The 16,603-nt window shown below is 41.6% G+C and overlaps 1 protein-coding gene across 2 annotated transcripts in view; it reads right to left on the reverse strand.

Annotated features, from left to right (window-relative positions):
* PI4K2B (phosphatidylinositol 4-kinase type 2 beta) overlaps positions 1 to 16,603 on the reverse strand; it is a gene marked incomplete in the record, with an annotated part of 1,132,580 nt that overhangs the window by 297,020 nt on the left and 818,957 nt on the right. For both annotated transcript variants that reach the window (XM_044062169.1, XM_044062167.1), the window contains 1 exon segment: positions 9,662 to 9,761. In XM_044062169.1, coding sequence (XP_043918104.1) covers positions 9,662 to 9,761 — 100 coding nt within the window.

A 16,603-nucleotide genomic window follows, 5' to 3' on the forward strand; every position in this document is an offset into this window, starting at 1 on the left:
GTAACAATATTTGCATAGCTACTGGTAGCAGGCATGCCCATTGCTACACTTTGTTTGTTTAAACAAATACTTCCGAAAAATAAACACATTATAAGTACTAGGGATAGCAGATCACAAAAGACATTAATAAAATGTTGTGTATGTTCAGTAAAATCTAAAAAATAATCTAACATATTCTATGCCAATGTCATTAAGAATAAAGAACCAACATCTAGTGTGGCAATTATACAGTTAGATCTTTGTTAATAGACCATTCATATAGCTCTTGTAAAAATTCTGCAGTACCTTTTGAAATAGTGCCTCTATGTTCAAAACTAACCTTCAGCTGCATGTCTAAAAACTTTGATACTGGTTCCATCACCAACCCTCTAGCAGAAACAATTGGTCCAGCCTGCATTTAAATTGGAACCTGTGTGCTGAGAGACAGACACAGCCTTACAAGACTATCTGCAAATATATAGAGCTGAGTATATTTTTCTGTATTATTCTGTATTATAGAGCTAAATTGTTGCTTAGATATCTGTTGTCTTACTGTTCTGCAAATATACAGAGATCAGTATATATTTTTTTGGTTTTATAATTTGTACTGTGATTCCTCACATCTCTGTTGAAACTGTCATCCCCACCCCCCCCGTCCCTGTTCTTGGTTGTAGTTTAAATTTGGCGGCTTTTGCAGTGCCCGCCCCACTGTAGATTAGATCTAGGACACTCCCCCAGTCCCATCTCTCTACCGCATTCTACCTAATAAACCCCTTCTGCACTTGCTTTTAGTCCTTTTTAATTTAATTACATTTTTTCAAACTGTGTATGGACTAATATTGCTACATACTGCATGTGAATTGTTTTTACTACTGTTTTTGCTACTTTATTGAAAAAAAAAAATTGTAAGCCTGTTTCCTACCTTTCCTGTAATTAGTGTTCCAGATACAGATTTGCTGTATCCAGGACTATTTGTAAGCTTCTGAGCCCCCCAAGCCTTTCTGTGTTGGAGGGAAGCCTTCTAGCTTATCTTTGGGAGTGGTAAGCATTAGGTAACCTGTCTACCACATAAGGAGTGGTTCTGGCCCAGAATTTGTAGTTATTGGCCGTTGGGCGGTCTTCCATCTCTCGCAACTTTCTGATTTGAAGGCCTGCATTTGCACGTGTTTCTGTCCTGCAACTCCTGGGCCCATCTCATTTGCTCACTCAAAAAAAAAAAAAAAAAAAATTTATCTGCTTTTACTGTATTTGTGTTTCTTCCTACTTTATTTTGCTTTTGCGTCATCTTAAAAGTACTCAATTGTATTTATTACTGCTTGGTGTAACTCATTCTAAGCCTTTTAGTTTAAGCACTTGGGCTTCAGACCAGTTGTTTTACATTAAGAAGGTTTGTGGTCTGCACTGTAGTGGCAGAACAGGTAGCTTACATTCTTCTAAGTTGGGAACTGCTGATTGAGGGGCTTAGTGTCTGTTATTCTAAAAGTGCATTAGTTCTGGTTTAAGCACTTGGGCTTCAGACCAATTATTTTACATTAAGAAGGTTTGTGGTCTGCACTCTTGTGGGAGGAGAGGCTGGACTCTGCCCTTCTGAGCTGGGAATTTCTGGTTAAAGGCTTATAGTGCCTGCATATTTGAACTGTTTCATACGGAAATTGGTACACCTTGTTTGCTGTAGCATAGACTAGATCCAGGCCTGCTGAATCTAGCTTTGTTTGTATGCTTGTTGTTTGTTTGCTTATTTCCCTGAAATGCTAATTCCACCTAAAACGCAGCTTTTCAGCGCTTCTGTGGATCCCTAGTGATATCTGCATTGCTTACTGTACTTATTTCCTTGTTTCACTTGAAAGAAAGTTGCTGTTTGTCGTTTTTGCATTTAAGTTACCTGTAGCACATTGCGTTTAAGTTACCTGGCACTTGCTCACTAAAGCAATTATATAAGTCAGCACTAAAAAATTAAAAGCACTACACCCTCACAAACTCCCCTTGAGTACCTTGTTCCCCCATTGGCCCTTTTTTTCAATTATAAAGGGATTCCTAATACTATTCTAGCATATCCAAAGGTCAGTTGTCAATCTCCTCTCCGGTCCAGCTGGTGAATCTGGGAATCTTGAGGCAAGGTACTGCCTCATGTACACAGACAACCCCCTCCTCCTCCCAACAAATTCCAACACATGTGAGAGATGCAACCATATAGCCAAACTGGAGGCGAAGCTCTCTCAACTCAGTACTGGTGTAACCAGTCAGGAGGAGAAGGAAACCACACTCACTACAATTCCAGTCTCACATAGACCTACCACGACAGCAAACCAAACACAAACACACAAAAACATACTCGGAGGCTCTAAATAAAAATCTGCCTAAGCAGCAGAGTCCTCCAAAGCAGACACCCAAGCAACCGCTACCCCAAAACAAAACACGTGCAACACATAGCTCACAAAGCCAGTGTGCCGAACAGTCACAGCCCTTAAGGCTAAACAACACACCTGATACACTTGTAATAGGTGACTATCGTCAGGCACACTGAAGTCCCGCTCACCAGGCTGAACAAGGAGAAGGTCACGGTGAGGCTGCCTGTCGGGCGCTAGGATCCGCCACATAACACAAGCACTCCGGTCACTCCAAGGCAAGTACAAATATGACTCAGTCATTGTCCATGCTGGTGTGAATGACCTGAGACGTACCTCCCTGGACTACATGAAAATAGACAGAGGAACTCTCTGAGCACATAGCCCGGGCCGGTATGACCCAGACCTTGAGTAGCATCTTACCCTCACCAAGAATGATGCCACAATATGAAGACAAGATGATCAATTTCAACAACTGGCTTAAGTATTGGTGTCATTCAAAGGGGATCCAATGCCTGTCAACCTGGGATGACATGCTCGACAAGCCACGATGCTTCGCTAGGGACGGCTTGCACCTGTCACCCCTGGGCTTTCGGATATTGGCAAAGGCTCTTGATACCCCCCCCATAGTGCCTTTTTTAGGCAAGGCTCAAAAGACAAACCCACCTCCAAAGGTATCACAAGGGATAAGAAACTAGGAGTAATGCTACTCAATGCCAGAAGTCTAAACCTCAAGATGCACCCACTCGAAACTCTCCTTAGCATGGAGAACATCGATATCTGTGCAGTAACAGAAACCTGGTTCAAGGTTCCCGAGAGCACCCCAGCACTACCAGGTTATACCTCATACCATGCTTTTTGGCCCCAAAACTTGGACCGAACCACAAAAGGAGGGGGAGTATCAATATTCGTCAAAGATACCCACACCTCCAGGTTGGTGGCACAGCACGAAGCATCAGAGACTATCCATGTGCAACTAACAGTAGGTAAAACTGCCTTCCAGTTTATAGCCTGCTACAAACCACCCTCCCAAACCTAGGAACCCCACTCGGCCTTCCTGAGAACACTGGAAAATATGAAGGTCTCTCCAAACACCATTATATTGGGCGACTTCAACTACCCAAACAGACTGGGAGCATTACTCTAGCTCCAACACCTTAGCCCAAAGGTTCCTAGAATTTATAAACTCAAATGCTATGGAACAACTTGTTACCACTCCCACAAGAGGGAAAAACATACTGGACCTGATCATCACCAACATGGGGACTCTATGCTCCAGACCAGAAGTGTATCCCTCACTGGTAAGATCAGACCATAAACTAATCTCACTGGATATTCACATCCCGACCCCACCCCCTGCCCAAAAAAAACAGTGAAAAACTTCTCTAAAGCAAATTTCACACTCCTCAAAACCGAGGTGGAATCCTTCAAAGCCCGCGGGCCTGTGGAAAATACGGCCCAGACCGCAGAATCCTTTATAAACGCATTCTATGAACACCTTCAGGAATGCATGGATCATGCAATCCCAAATAAAACCAAGACCCAATCCTCCAAAGGCAGACGTCCTGTCTGGTGGACCCCAGCCATAAACAAACTATACAATAGAAGGAGGAAGCTACTACATGACAGAGCAAAATCTCAAAAAGGGAAGGCATCTCTGATCAGTATTAGCAAAAAACTACGGGCACTCATAAAATCATCTAAGGCCAGCTTTGAGAGAAAAATTGCACAGGACACTTAAGGATAATCACAAGGCTTTCTTTAGTTATGTTAGGAACCTGGGTGGGAATTCCCAGATATGCTCAGAATTAGTCCAAAATGACAAAAAATACACCGAACCCACAGACATTGCCAACATCCTAGCTGACGGGTTCAGCACAAACTTCTCCCCCCCCCCAACCAAAGGGGCAAATATCTATCCCAGCAGAGTGCTGCCCCCCTGACATCTCAGATGCTCAGGCAAGAGCCGCCCTCTCAAAAGCAAAAAACACAGCATCAATGGGACCAGATGGTGTCCCGGGCTGCGTCCTACATGAACTCCAAGAAGAGCTAAACCCAAACATAAAACTACTGTTCAGTCTCAGCCTTACTACAGGATATGTACCCAAAGAGTGGTGTACAGCAACAGTGGTCCCTCTCCACAAAGGTGGTGCCTCAATGGATCCTGGAAACTATCGCCCCATAAGCCCGACTAGCTTGGCCTGCAAAGCTATGGAAAGGATCATCATGGACCTCAAAAATAAAGATATTGGGGACCTACAGACACTGGATCCTACCCAGTTTGGCTTTAAGGGCAGATCCTGCCTATTAAACCTGGTCAATTTCTTTGAAACAGTCACCAAGGCCATTGACGAGGGGAAGGTGATCCACACAGCCTATCTGGACCTCGCAAAAGCCTTCGATACAATACCCCACTCAGGCATTATAGATAAGCTCACCAGCTTAAATATAAACCCCTATGTCACTAGATGGGTTGCAAACTGGCTCAAGGACAGAACCCACATGGTTAGAATTGCTGGAGCCATGTCAGACTCCAAACCAGTTACAAGTGGCGTCCCACAAGGCTCAGTCCTGGGACCTCTCTCGTTCGGTATATATTTCTTGGAGGTACAGGCCAACACGGAAGGACTGTGGCTGACCAGGTTCGCAGATGACTGCAAACTGGGCACCATAATCGACTCTCCAGCCGACACAAGCATCCTCCAAAAGGGCCTCATAGAAACAGACAACTGGTGCCAGAGCCATGGCCTCAAGCTAAACGCCAAAAAGTGTATAGTCATCCCCTTTGGCAAAAACAAAGTGCCCACAAATTACCACATAGGTGGTAATCCATTAAGTACAGAAGAAGTAATTAGGGACCTGGGGACCCAAGTTGATAGCACTCTCTCATTTGACAACCACGTGGCCAAAGTGGATAGAAAAACATTTTATATAGCCCACGTAATCATGAAGGGATTCGCATCTAGATCAGGGGAGGTCATCGTGCCTCTTTACTCATCCCTCATCAGGCCCATAATTGAGTACAATGCCCCTTTTGGGATGTACCTTACCAGACATCTGCAGCAACTGGAAAGACCCCAAAAGTACCTCACCAAGAGGATCAAAGGGCTCAAACAGATGCCATATGCTGCCCGGTTAAAGAAACTCCAGCTCTACTCAGTGGCATACCGCTTGCTCAGAGGCGATCTGTGCCTGACGTATAAAGCCATGTCCAACCCGGAATTAATGGACATGCTGCACCTCAGAAAATCCAAATCCCATCGAGCTACGTGCTCGAGAGACTTGAACCTCAGCACTGAAATAAAAAGGACATGCTGGAGGGACAGATTCATAACCCAGAGGCTCCCTTCACTCTGGAATAAAATCCCAGTCCAGGTTAGGCAGAGTCCCTCATTGACTCTCTTCAAGATGAATCTTGTTGAGTGGATGGGAGATCATAGGTTTACCCCGGGTATCACTTCTGTGTCACTGTTAGACAGAGGCACAGTACACTAACCTCGAAAAAGGGCATAGCAAAATTAATTTAAAATGGGTGGCGAAAGCCAAACACACACTGGCTAGGCTTATAAATGCCCTAGGGCAGATAGCCTAGTATGAACCTATCTATGAACCTAAGTGGGGACTCTGCGATAGATTTATGTACTTTTGGTATCCCATATATAAATGGTGTTATGGGATCAACAACTTTTAAATAACACAATCAATCACTAATTTTCTTTTGTATATGCATATCACTTAGTGATTTGAGTACTTGCTCTACGATAACATTGCATTAATATTTGGACAATTGTTCATAATCAGGACTAGCAAGCATATTTAACATAGTTCTCCGATAATAATCTGCATCTAATACAACTACCCTTCCACCTTTACCAGCATTTTTATTATAATATTGTCCTTAACTATTAATTACTTGACAGCTGACTGTTCTGCTGTAGTAAAATTATAAAACCTCAACCTTATGCTTCTTATAGAGAGTATAAATCTCTCTTTCAACTGCACGTTCAAAGACTTGAATTACATTACTGTTAAATGGTATGAATAGACTAGAGCTCTTGTAAACATTATCAGTCTCCTGAGTAGCCCCAAAACAACACTTTCAAATTCAATGTTCTTACAAAATAATGAAATTCGGCTAGTGTCTTCGCAATGTCAGCCGTATGAGTAGGTAATAAATTCAGACCTTAACTTAGAATAGATAGCCCCATCTGCGGTTAAATTATAAGAAGAAAGATTAAATAAAAGCTTGTAATTTTCTTGTTTGGGTGCGTGTTACTGGTCTTATGAATTTTTTTTTCCTTTGTTGTTGCAAGTTCTTCCTCTGCGAGTGAGGTTGTGACATCGGGAGGGGTTCCCCTAACAAAAAAGAAAAGTCAATGGGGTCAAGCGCTCTGAGTTCATATCCACAAATGCATGTTGCAAATTTTGCTCTGTTTCAATCTGTGCGGCAGACCGCATCATGGACACATCTTGTGCTTTATCACTTCCTTTTGCCTGTGACGTCGAGGCATTGGGTGCATTTGGGAGATGTGCAGATTTTAAGATTTTGTCATTAGTCAAGATGGGATTTTGGTTTAAAATCTAATTTGTAAAAGGTGCAGAAGTTGAACAAATCAATGTTTGGTGTGTAGCTGCTGATTCACTGGCAGTTTGCTTATCTGACTGACAAACCAAATTGATGGAAGTGTTAGATAGTGTTCTCTTTTATTGTCATTTCGTTGATGACCTCTTTTTTATATGAAAAAGAGACATTGAGAGTTTTAATTTATTTGTTAAATATTTATCTGATACAGTCTCTTTTCTAAGTTTTAAGACAAAAACATCTACTGTCAGAATAGATTTTTTTTTAGATATTACAATGTATAAAGAAAAGGAGGGAACATTTGTTACTAAATTTTATAAAAAAACACCCAGCAAAATGGAATGCATACTTGCATCATAACAGTATGCATCCCCAATATATGTTTAATAATGTAGTAAAAAATCAGTTTTTTCGAGTAGCTAAACTAAATACCTCAAACACATAGTGAATCTCAAATAATGGTGTCTCTGATTTTATAGAAAGGGGTTACAACTCAGTCTGGAGAACACATACAAAAAAGTCATGTCACAGAGGGAAACCATAGCGAAGCCAATTTTTTTCAGCGAATACATTAAATAAACATACTAAAAACAGTTAGCTGATATACCTAGATGTATGCTCACATTTAACAGTACACGTAATGTGAGACATATAACAAACAAATATCGTCATATTCTGTAAGATGTTCCAGAATTAAGCTCATTGTATCTGACAAACCAAGTTTTGGATACAAAAGAAGTAAAAATTTAAGGAATATGCTGTTATAAGAACAAACACAAACAGAGCAGCTAATAAAAAGGGTACTTTAAATGTGGTAGATGCTCATTTTCTACGTACATATGTGGTTGCAATTCTTTTGTTCAGACCGTTAGAGGCATGGTATACAGACTTAGTGATTCTGATAACTGTGATACCAGGAATCTTGTTTATTTAGCCACCTCAACTTTTTCAAGCATACTATGTAGGGAAAACTAATCAGAAGTTTAAAATGCGTATTGGGAATCATATTCCTGATATTAGAAGGGGAAATACAGTGAATGCCTTAATTAAACCTAAAAGGAAAAGGCATAAATCATAATTTTAAATTTCTTATACTAAAAGTGATACATTACCACCTCACACAGGTAATACAGAGAGAGAGGAATTTTACAGATACTTTGTTTAGGAGCGAATTTACCACCAGGCTTAAATGGAAATGTTTCTTTAAAGCTTTTATTAGTGGAATATCAAAGTCTAATTGAATGTGTTACCATCTGACTTACCATTTTAAATAGTTGCACAGTTACCTACTCAACTGTTGTGCATGATGAAGCCTTACTAGGTGAAAGTTTTCTAACTTGTGAGTGGAGTTTGCAATACCTAGTGGATTTTACCTTGCTGTGTGGATTTGTGTTATCCATGGATTTTACTCTGGATAATTAAAGAGATTTTAAAGTGGCTCGCGGTTCCAGTACTTTTTTTTTTTTTTTTATTCTTTTACTTATTCCTGTAGAGTCACTGGATTTGCTTATGTTACCAGCTGTTAGTTTTATCACTCAAGACAAAGAGGGGGCTAACAGGATACCAAATTTAAGTAGAGTCTTTAAAAAAGCAGCCATCATCTTATCCCAAATCCAGCTGTGTGGGGCTCTGGATGGACTAAGATGAATGAAAGGATGGAACTGATGCGGGTGGGATGAGAAGAAACGAGGTAGGAAAGCTCCTGCTCTGGGAAGCTTCTTGCTCTCCTCGTCATAGCACGGTCCACTGGTCTCAAAGAATCAATGTGTAATGGAGAAGCAAATCGGGAAGGAAAAACCAAGGTGGAAACCCAGGACAGGGTGAAGAAGTGGCCACTAATCTCAACCTTTGCTGGAGAAACCTTTGCCAAGACTGATGATTCACTGTTATCAAGTCATCTTTTTTGTTTTCTTTTTTCCTGGTGATCAATCATGTCCTTTACTTATCTTTCTCACTTTTCTTCTCTCTCTTTCTGGGTGGGTGAGACTTAGAGAGACCTTTAAAAAACAGTTTACTTCGAAGGTCAATTTTTATACAACTGACAATCCAAGTCATGATGCTTCACTCCAGTCACATGATGCACATATTGTGAACTTCTTGGGGGGGGTGGGGTGGAATCTTAAAAAAAAAAAAGGGGAGGGGGATTGCAGACAACATGGTCTTAAGTCCAAAGGCATTTGAATCGTTATCCATTTTTAAATCAAACATTTCTAACAATTACTTTAAAACACATTTACAGCATATTAACCTAATATTTTTAAATTACTAAGAAAAATGTAATGAGGATATACATTTTTTTTCATTTTGCACATAGGGGATGGGGAAGAAATAAGAGGGAAATGTCTGTGTTCTGAAAAGAGAGCACTGGAAAGTAATAAAAAGATCTAAGAACCATAGCAAAGTACTGATCTACCCTGTAATAGTAAAAAAAATATGCTGACAAAGCACTTAGATTCCTAAAAGTAACAAATTCCTCACAGATGGCTCAAGCTGATTGAAGAGTTGTTGAAGCTCTTAATGGTGGCAACAATATCTGGAGAATCAGTGAGGGGCAAAGCATTTAAGGATACGTGAGGAGCTTGAGCTAGCCAGAGTTTGTTGCTACCTTGGAAACAAAAGGTATCTTTGGCGTCCAGTCCATCAGTTCCAGTGTCTGGACAGGACCAGCTGAAATCTATTTATAACTGGCTGCATACACATGCATATCTAGTTATTAACGTTAAAATAAAAAGAAATAATTCAGAAATAATCTTACATGCTCGCCATTCATCTGGATGCTTAAACGGAAATGCTAATCCATTATCAATTGCAGCAATTTTAATGTCTGGTTCTTTGCTGGTGGCCCATTCAGTGTCCTAAACAGCAGAAAATATATTTCAACATCTCTTCTGTATGGGTTGCAAAGCATGCAATACATACTTAAGTACATGCATTTTTTTTTTTTTTACATTTTTAGTTAACCTTCTCATGCTGACCAAGAACAATCCAACAGGCCTACCAGGAAACATTGAAATTAAAATGTTATACTCAATATATTTGTCCCAAATTTTTTTTCTAAGCAGCTACTTGAAACAGCACACCTAACAGAAAAAAACTTTACACTTCTGACATTATACAGTCATAAAAATGCCATTTCTCAACCCAAGAGAAAAAACTACAACTTGAGGATGCTCTGAGACCAAAGGGTCAAATTTATTTTACCAAAGAGGGAATCAAGTAGGAAAATAGTAGCTGCAGAGAAGTGGTGTGTAGCTGCGGGCCAAAGGCCATATGATCACTAAACTGCTCATAACACAACATACTGGTATACTGGAGAGTCTTCCCAAATAGTAGGTGCACATATTTCAAAAAACTTAGGTGTATAGTGACTTTTGTATACTTATCATTGCTGGAGCCTTCCTGTGTCCTGACAGAGTGCTCTTCAAATTATCTGGAGATGTACAGAGCTAAGTATATTTTTCTGGCACTTCAGAGTTGTGTACTGTTAATTGTTGCTTGACTAATTTTATATCATTGCTGGCTGACTTCAGAGTTGTGCACTGCTATTTTTGCATCACTGTACAGTTTTTCAGATCTCTGCTGAAGGTGTTGTTTTTCTCCTACCCACCCTCCCTTCTTGTCTTGTTTAAATTTGGAGGCTTTTGCAGTTGCCCCCCCCCCCCCCCCCGCCCACACACACACACACTGTAGATTTGATCTGGGACACTCCTCCCAGTCCCATCTCTCTAACTCATTCTACCTAATAAGACTCCAACTGCACGTTTTTAGTCATTTTTAATTTAAATGCATTTTTTAAAGTGTTTAGTCTAACATTGCTACATACTCAAGTGTGCTAGCTTGCACTGCATTTGAATTGTTTTTACTGCCGTTTTAGCTACTTTTCTGCATTAAAAAAAAATCTAAGCCGGTTTCCTACCTTTCCTGTAACTAGTGTAGTCCAGATTCAGATTTGCTGTATCCAGGACTGTATGTAAGCTTCTGAGCACCCCCCCCCCCAAGCTTTCTGTGTTGGAGGGAAGCCTTCTAGCTTATCAGTGGGAGTGGTAATCACTAGGTAACCTATCTAACACATAAGGAGTGGTTCTGGCCCAGAAACTGTAGTTATTGGCAGTTTGGGCAGTTTTTCCATCTCTATCCACTTTCTGATTTAAAAGCCCGCATTTGCACTTGTTTCCCCCCATTCCTGTAACTAGTTTAGTCCAGATACAGATTCTTAGTTTTGAATTTGCTTATTCGTGATCAGCACTTGTTCAGAACTTATTGTAAGCACTAAAGAAGCTACCAAATACTACAGCACTCAACCTTCCTCATTTCCTAGAGGAAAACAGTTTTGGTACTTACTTTCCTCACTTGCTTAGAGAAAAACAGTTCTTGTACTCACTTTCCTCACTTATCTAGAGAAAAATATTTTTTTATTCAGGCATGTCCAAGGGTCAGCTCCCAGTGTTCTCTCCTGTCTGATGAATCTGGGCATCTTGGGGCAATGTAGAAATTGCCTCATGTACACAGACAACCCTCTCTTCCTACCACCCAACACTACAACCTGTGAGAGATGCACTTATCTAGCCAAACTGGAGGTAAAGCTCTCTCCAACCAAGACTGAACTTGACAGTCAAGAGGAGAAGGTAAACACTTGCACCACACCACACTCATCACATAGTCTCACTAAATCTACACCACCAAAATCCACACACAGAAACACAAAAACATTTGCGGAGGCTCTCAATAATAATCTGCTCAAGCAACAGAGACCTCCACAGCAGAAATGCAAGCAACCTCCACCCCCCAACACAACCCAAATGGCACACAGCCCGCAGATTCAGTGTGCCACTCAACCACAGCCAATAAGGCAAAACAACGTACCCAACACACTAGTCATAGGTGACTCTATAGTCAGGCACACTGATGTCCCACTCACCAGGCTAAACAAGGAGAAGGTTACCGTCAGCTGCCTGTCGGGTGCCAGGATCCGCCACATAACCCATGCACTCAGGTCACTCCACAAGTACAATTACGACTCTATTGTCCATGTTGTTGTGAACAACCTAAGACGTACCTCCCTGGACTACATGAAAAGAGACATGGAAGAGCTCTCTGATCTTGTAACCCAGGCAGGTATGACCCTAGCACTGAGTAGCATTCTGCCATCACCCAGAATGGTACTACAGTACAAGGACAAAATGACTGACTTCAACAATTGGCTAAGCTTCTGGTGTCATTCTAAAGGGATCAAGTATCTGTCTGCCTGGGATGACATGGTTGACAGACCATGATGCTTTGCCAGAGATGGCCTGCACCTGTCACCCCTGGGATTCGGATACTGGCCAAGGTTCTTGCCGCCCCCATAGTGCCTTTTTTAGGCAAGGTTCATATGACAAATTCACCACCGTAACAGGAACAGGCAAGCAAAAACTGAGGGTGATACTACTCAATGCTAGAAGTCTAAATCTCAAAATGCACTCACTCGAGGCACTCCTTAAAATGGAGATCACAGATATCTGTGCAGTAACTGAGACCTGGTTCAAGGCTCCAGAGAGCACCTCTGCACTACCAGGCCATAACTCATACCACACTTTTCGGCCATGTAACCTGGACCGGAACACCAAAGGCGGAGGTGTGCCCATACTCATTAAGGATATCCAAACCTCCAGGCTAGTTGCTCAGCATAATGCAGCCGAGGTTATCCAAGTGCAACTAACTCTGGGCAAAACTGCAATCCAAATTGTAGCTTGCTACAGATCCCCCACCATGCCCCAGGATTCCCACTCCTCTTTTCTTGATGTACTGGAAAATATTAGGGTTCAACCAAACATCCTAATAATGGGTGATTTCAACTACCCCACCATTAACTGGGAAAACTACTCGTGTACCAAACTCCTTCGCTCAACGCTTTCTGGAATTCATAAACTCCAATGCCCTGGATCAACCTATCCACACCCCCACCAGGGGCAACAATATCCTAAATCTAGTCATTACCAACATGAGTGACCAGTGTTCCACACCTGAAGTCAATGCCTCATTGGTCCGATCCGACCATAAGCTAATTACCCTAGATATCCACATCCTGCCCCCCCACCCCCCATTAAGGAAACCACGGTAAAAAAATTTCTCCAAAGCCAACTTCATGCTTCTTAAGACGGAAGTGGTGAACTTCATGACACCCATGCAGATGGACAATACAGTTACAACTACTGAATCCTACACAACTGCACTTTATAAGCACTTACACGAGTGCATGGATCATGCTATCCCAAACAGAACCAAGATGCTATCCTCCAAAAAAAGGAAGCCAATCTGGGGCCCCCTGCCATAAACAAACTGTACAACAAAAGGAAGAAACTGTTGCAAAAGAGAGTAAAATCCCATGAGTGGAGGATCTCCCTGGTCAGCCTCAGTAAGAAGCTGCGATCCCTGATAAAATCCTTCAAAGCTAGTTACGAAAACAAAATTGCCACTGATTCTAAAGACAACCACAAAGCATTCTATAGCTATGTCAAGAATCTCAATGGCAACAGTCAGATCTGCTCTGAGTTACAGCAGAATGGCACTAAATATACAGACCCAACTGATATTGCCAACATCCTGGCAGATAGGTTCAGTGCAAACTTTACCCCCCCACCCCCTAAAAAGCCCATCTCTATACCGGAAGAATGCAAAGTTCCTGTAATTACGGCTACACAGGTAAAAACTACACTCTCCAAAGCCAAGAACACAGCATCCATGGGACCAGACAACATCCCAGGCTGTGTTCTACACGAACTACAGAATGAACTGGCACCCCACCTAAGTACCATGTTCAATCATAGCCTCACCTCAGGCTTTGTGCCCGCTGAATGGCACACAGCGATGGTTATCCCACTCCACAAGGGGGGAGCCACCACGGACCCCGGGAACTACCACCCCATTAGCCTGACGAGCCTGGTCTTCAAGGCCATGGAACATATCATCATGGAACTTATAAACAAACATAGGTAATCTCCAAACTCTGGACCCCACCCAGTTTGGGTTTGTAAAAGGCAGATCATGTCTCCTAAACCTGATAGACTTCTTTGAAGCAGTCACCAAAGCCGTAGACGAGGGTAAGGTGGTTCTCACACAGCCTATCTAGATCTTGCCAAGGCTTTCGACATCATCCCCCACTCTGGAATTATAGATAAACTCAGTAAACTAGGTATAAATCCCTATGTCACAAGATGGGTTGCCAACTGGCTCACTGACAGAACCCACACTGTTAAAGTAGCAGACTCCAAATCCGACTTCAGACCAGTGACAAGTGGAGTACCACAGGGTTCAGTCCTGGGTCCCCCCCTCCTGTTTGGTATACATTTCTCTGAAGTACAGGCTAACACAGAAGGTCTTTGGCTAACGAAGTTTGTAGATGACTGCAGACTAGAAGCCATAATCGCAACTCCTAACGATGTGGACATCCTACAAAAGGGCCTCACTGAGACAGATGCCTGGTGTCAAAGCCATGGCCTCGAGCTCAATGCCATAAAGTGCATTGTCATCCCCTTTGGTAAAAACTCTGTACACATGAACTACAACACAGGTGGTAGTACACTTAACACCGAAAGTGTGATAAGAGACCTTGGGACACAGGTGGACAGTAGTCTTTCCTTTGATAATCACATCGCCACAGTAGCCAGGAAATCCTTCTACATGGCACACCTCATCACAAAAGGTTTCTCATCCAGAAAAAAAGAGGTCATTGTTCTCCTCTACTCATCACTCATTAGACCCATTATAGAGTACAATGCCCCTTTTGATATGTACCTCACAAGACATCTACAACAACTGGAAAGGCCGCAGAAATACCACAAAGAGGATTACCGGCCTCAAACAGATGCCCTATGCAGACAGTCTCAAAAAACTCCAGCTTTACTCCGTCGCATATTGCTTACTCAGAGGTGATCTCTGCCTAACATACAAAGCTATGTCAAACCCAGAGCTGTTGGACATGCTCCACTTAAAGAAGTCCCAATCCCTCTGAGCTACATGTTCTAGGGACCTAAACCTTATCAGCACAATAAACAGACCATGCCGGAGGGATAGATTCCTGTCACAGAGACTTCCCATACTCTGGAATAAACCACCTATCTATATCAAACAAAGCTCCTCATTAGCACTCAAGAAAAATTTTGATGATTGGATGGGAAATAGGAAATTCACCCCAGGGATCACTTCTGTGGCTCTGCTTGACAGTGGCACAGAAAAATAATTTTCTTGGGTGGCAAAAACCAGGGTACCTTTTTGGCTGGGCTTGTATAGGCCGTAAGACCGATAGCCTAGTATCTACTTATGAACCTATAACTTATATATTGTATGGCACCTGTACATCCACAGAGCTACGCAACACTTCCTTGCTATTCATGTTTGTTTTAAGGCATGTTCCTTAGATAAAAACCCTTGCAAACTTTTAATTTTCCCCTACGTGATATCACCGAAAACCTCACTTAACTTTGCTCTTGGTGTTGTCAGCACTGGGAGTATGTGGAGCTGCAACCAGAGACTTTAAGGGGCACACCACAGTGCATGGGCAGGGGCCTGTCCATTAAAGTCTATGAACACACCCCAATGCAAGCCCTCAAGTGACCAGCAACAAGGACAACCTCGACTGCCAGTTACAAACTGCCATGATGTATATTAAAAAGTGTGAATATACACTAAGTGCTTTTGCTTGAGGTCAGAGATAATGCCATTAAAATGGTACAATCACAACCTAACCAGAAGACCAGCTATTCTTCATTTTATCAAAATACGCCTTGACCATGAAGGAAGTTGCGCTGTCCTAGGCCCAACATATTTGAAAAATGGGTACAAAAAGCATGTTTGGAGACATCTCATGTCTTGACCTATAACCCTTTGCTTGCTTATGCAACTAAAAAAGCCAGCAATCCAAGAATAGCACAAATTACTGCAAAAAGACTTAAAATAACAAAATGTGATAAAATAGGCATCAGCATAAAACTTAAAAAAAAAAAAAAAAAAAAAAAAAAAATCACACGGTAAGCACTTTTGTCCTAGCATCAGATTGTTAAATGTGTTCAAAAGCACAAAGATTTAAATATAAGAGCAACAATCACATGACTTAGCTGATTGGTGCGGCAATTCTCTTCCTTTCAAAAATATTTTTAAGTCTTCCATGCCATTCAAACTTGGCTTAATACATGTGTCTAGTTTCACTTGGCAAACATACTATTTCCAATCTAACAAATTTTCCATTTATTTGCCATACACTGAATTAATATGCTAACTATTACAAACGTAAGTGTTAAAGCATTCCCTGGTATCTTGCATGCGTTAAGCCAGGTCTGAATGACCCGGCACACTAAAGTGTTTCTAAAAAGGACAAAAGCACCCTCCCTTTTTTAATTTAACTTTTTTTAGTTGCTGATGACTATGTTATGGCTTTTTTATTACTCTTTCTTGTTCATGCCTTAAAAACTGAGCACAACACCATTTGCAAAAGTGTTGCGAGTGTTAGAGCCGCTTGCAAATGTGACCACAGCACAGTCTATTTTACTTGTGAGCACAGAAAGTATTAGAATGGATGAATCTCTCTCTCCTCAGTTTTTGTAGTCCAATGGTCATGCCCTTTTGTAGTTATGGCAAAGATGCCAAAAGGGCTGATATGATAGCATTTTAATAGATGAGGTTTAAAAACGAATGCGGTCTTTCCTAAGCAGTGGTTTCAAAC

Source organism: Protopterus annectens, chromosome 2.part1 (assembly GCF_019279795.1).
Source record: "Protopterus annectens isolate FY-2018-M chromosome 2.part1, PAN1.0, whole genome shotgun sequence".
In the NCBI taxonomy this organism is placed as follows: domain Eukaryota; kingdom Metazoa; phylum Chordata; order Ceratodontiformes; family Protopteridae; genus Protopterus; species Protopterus annectens.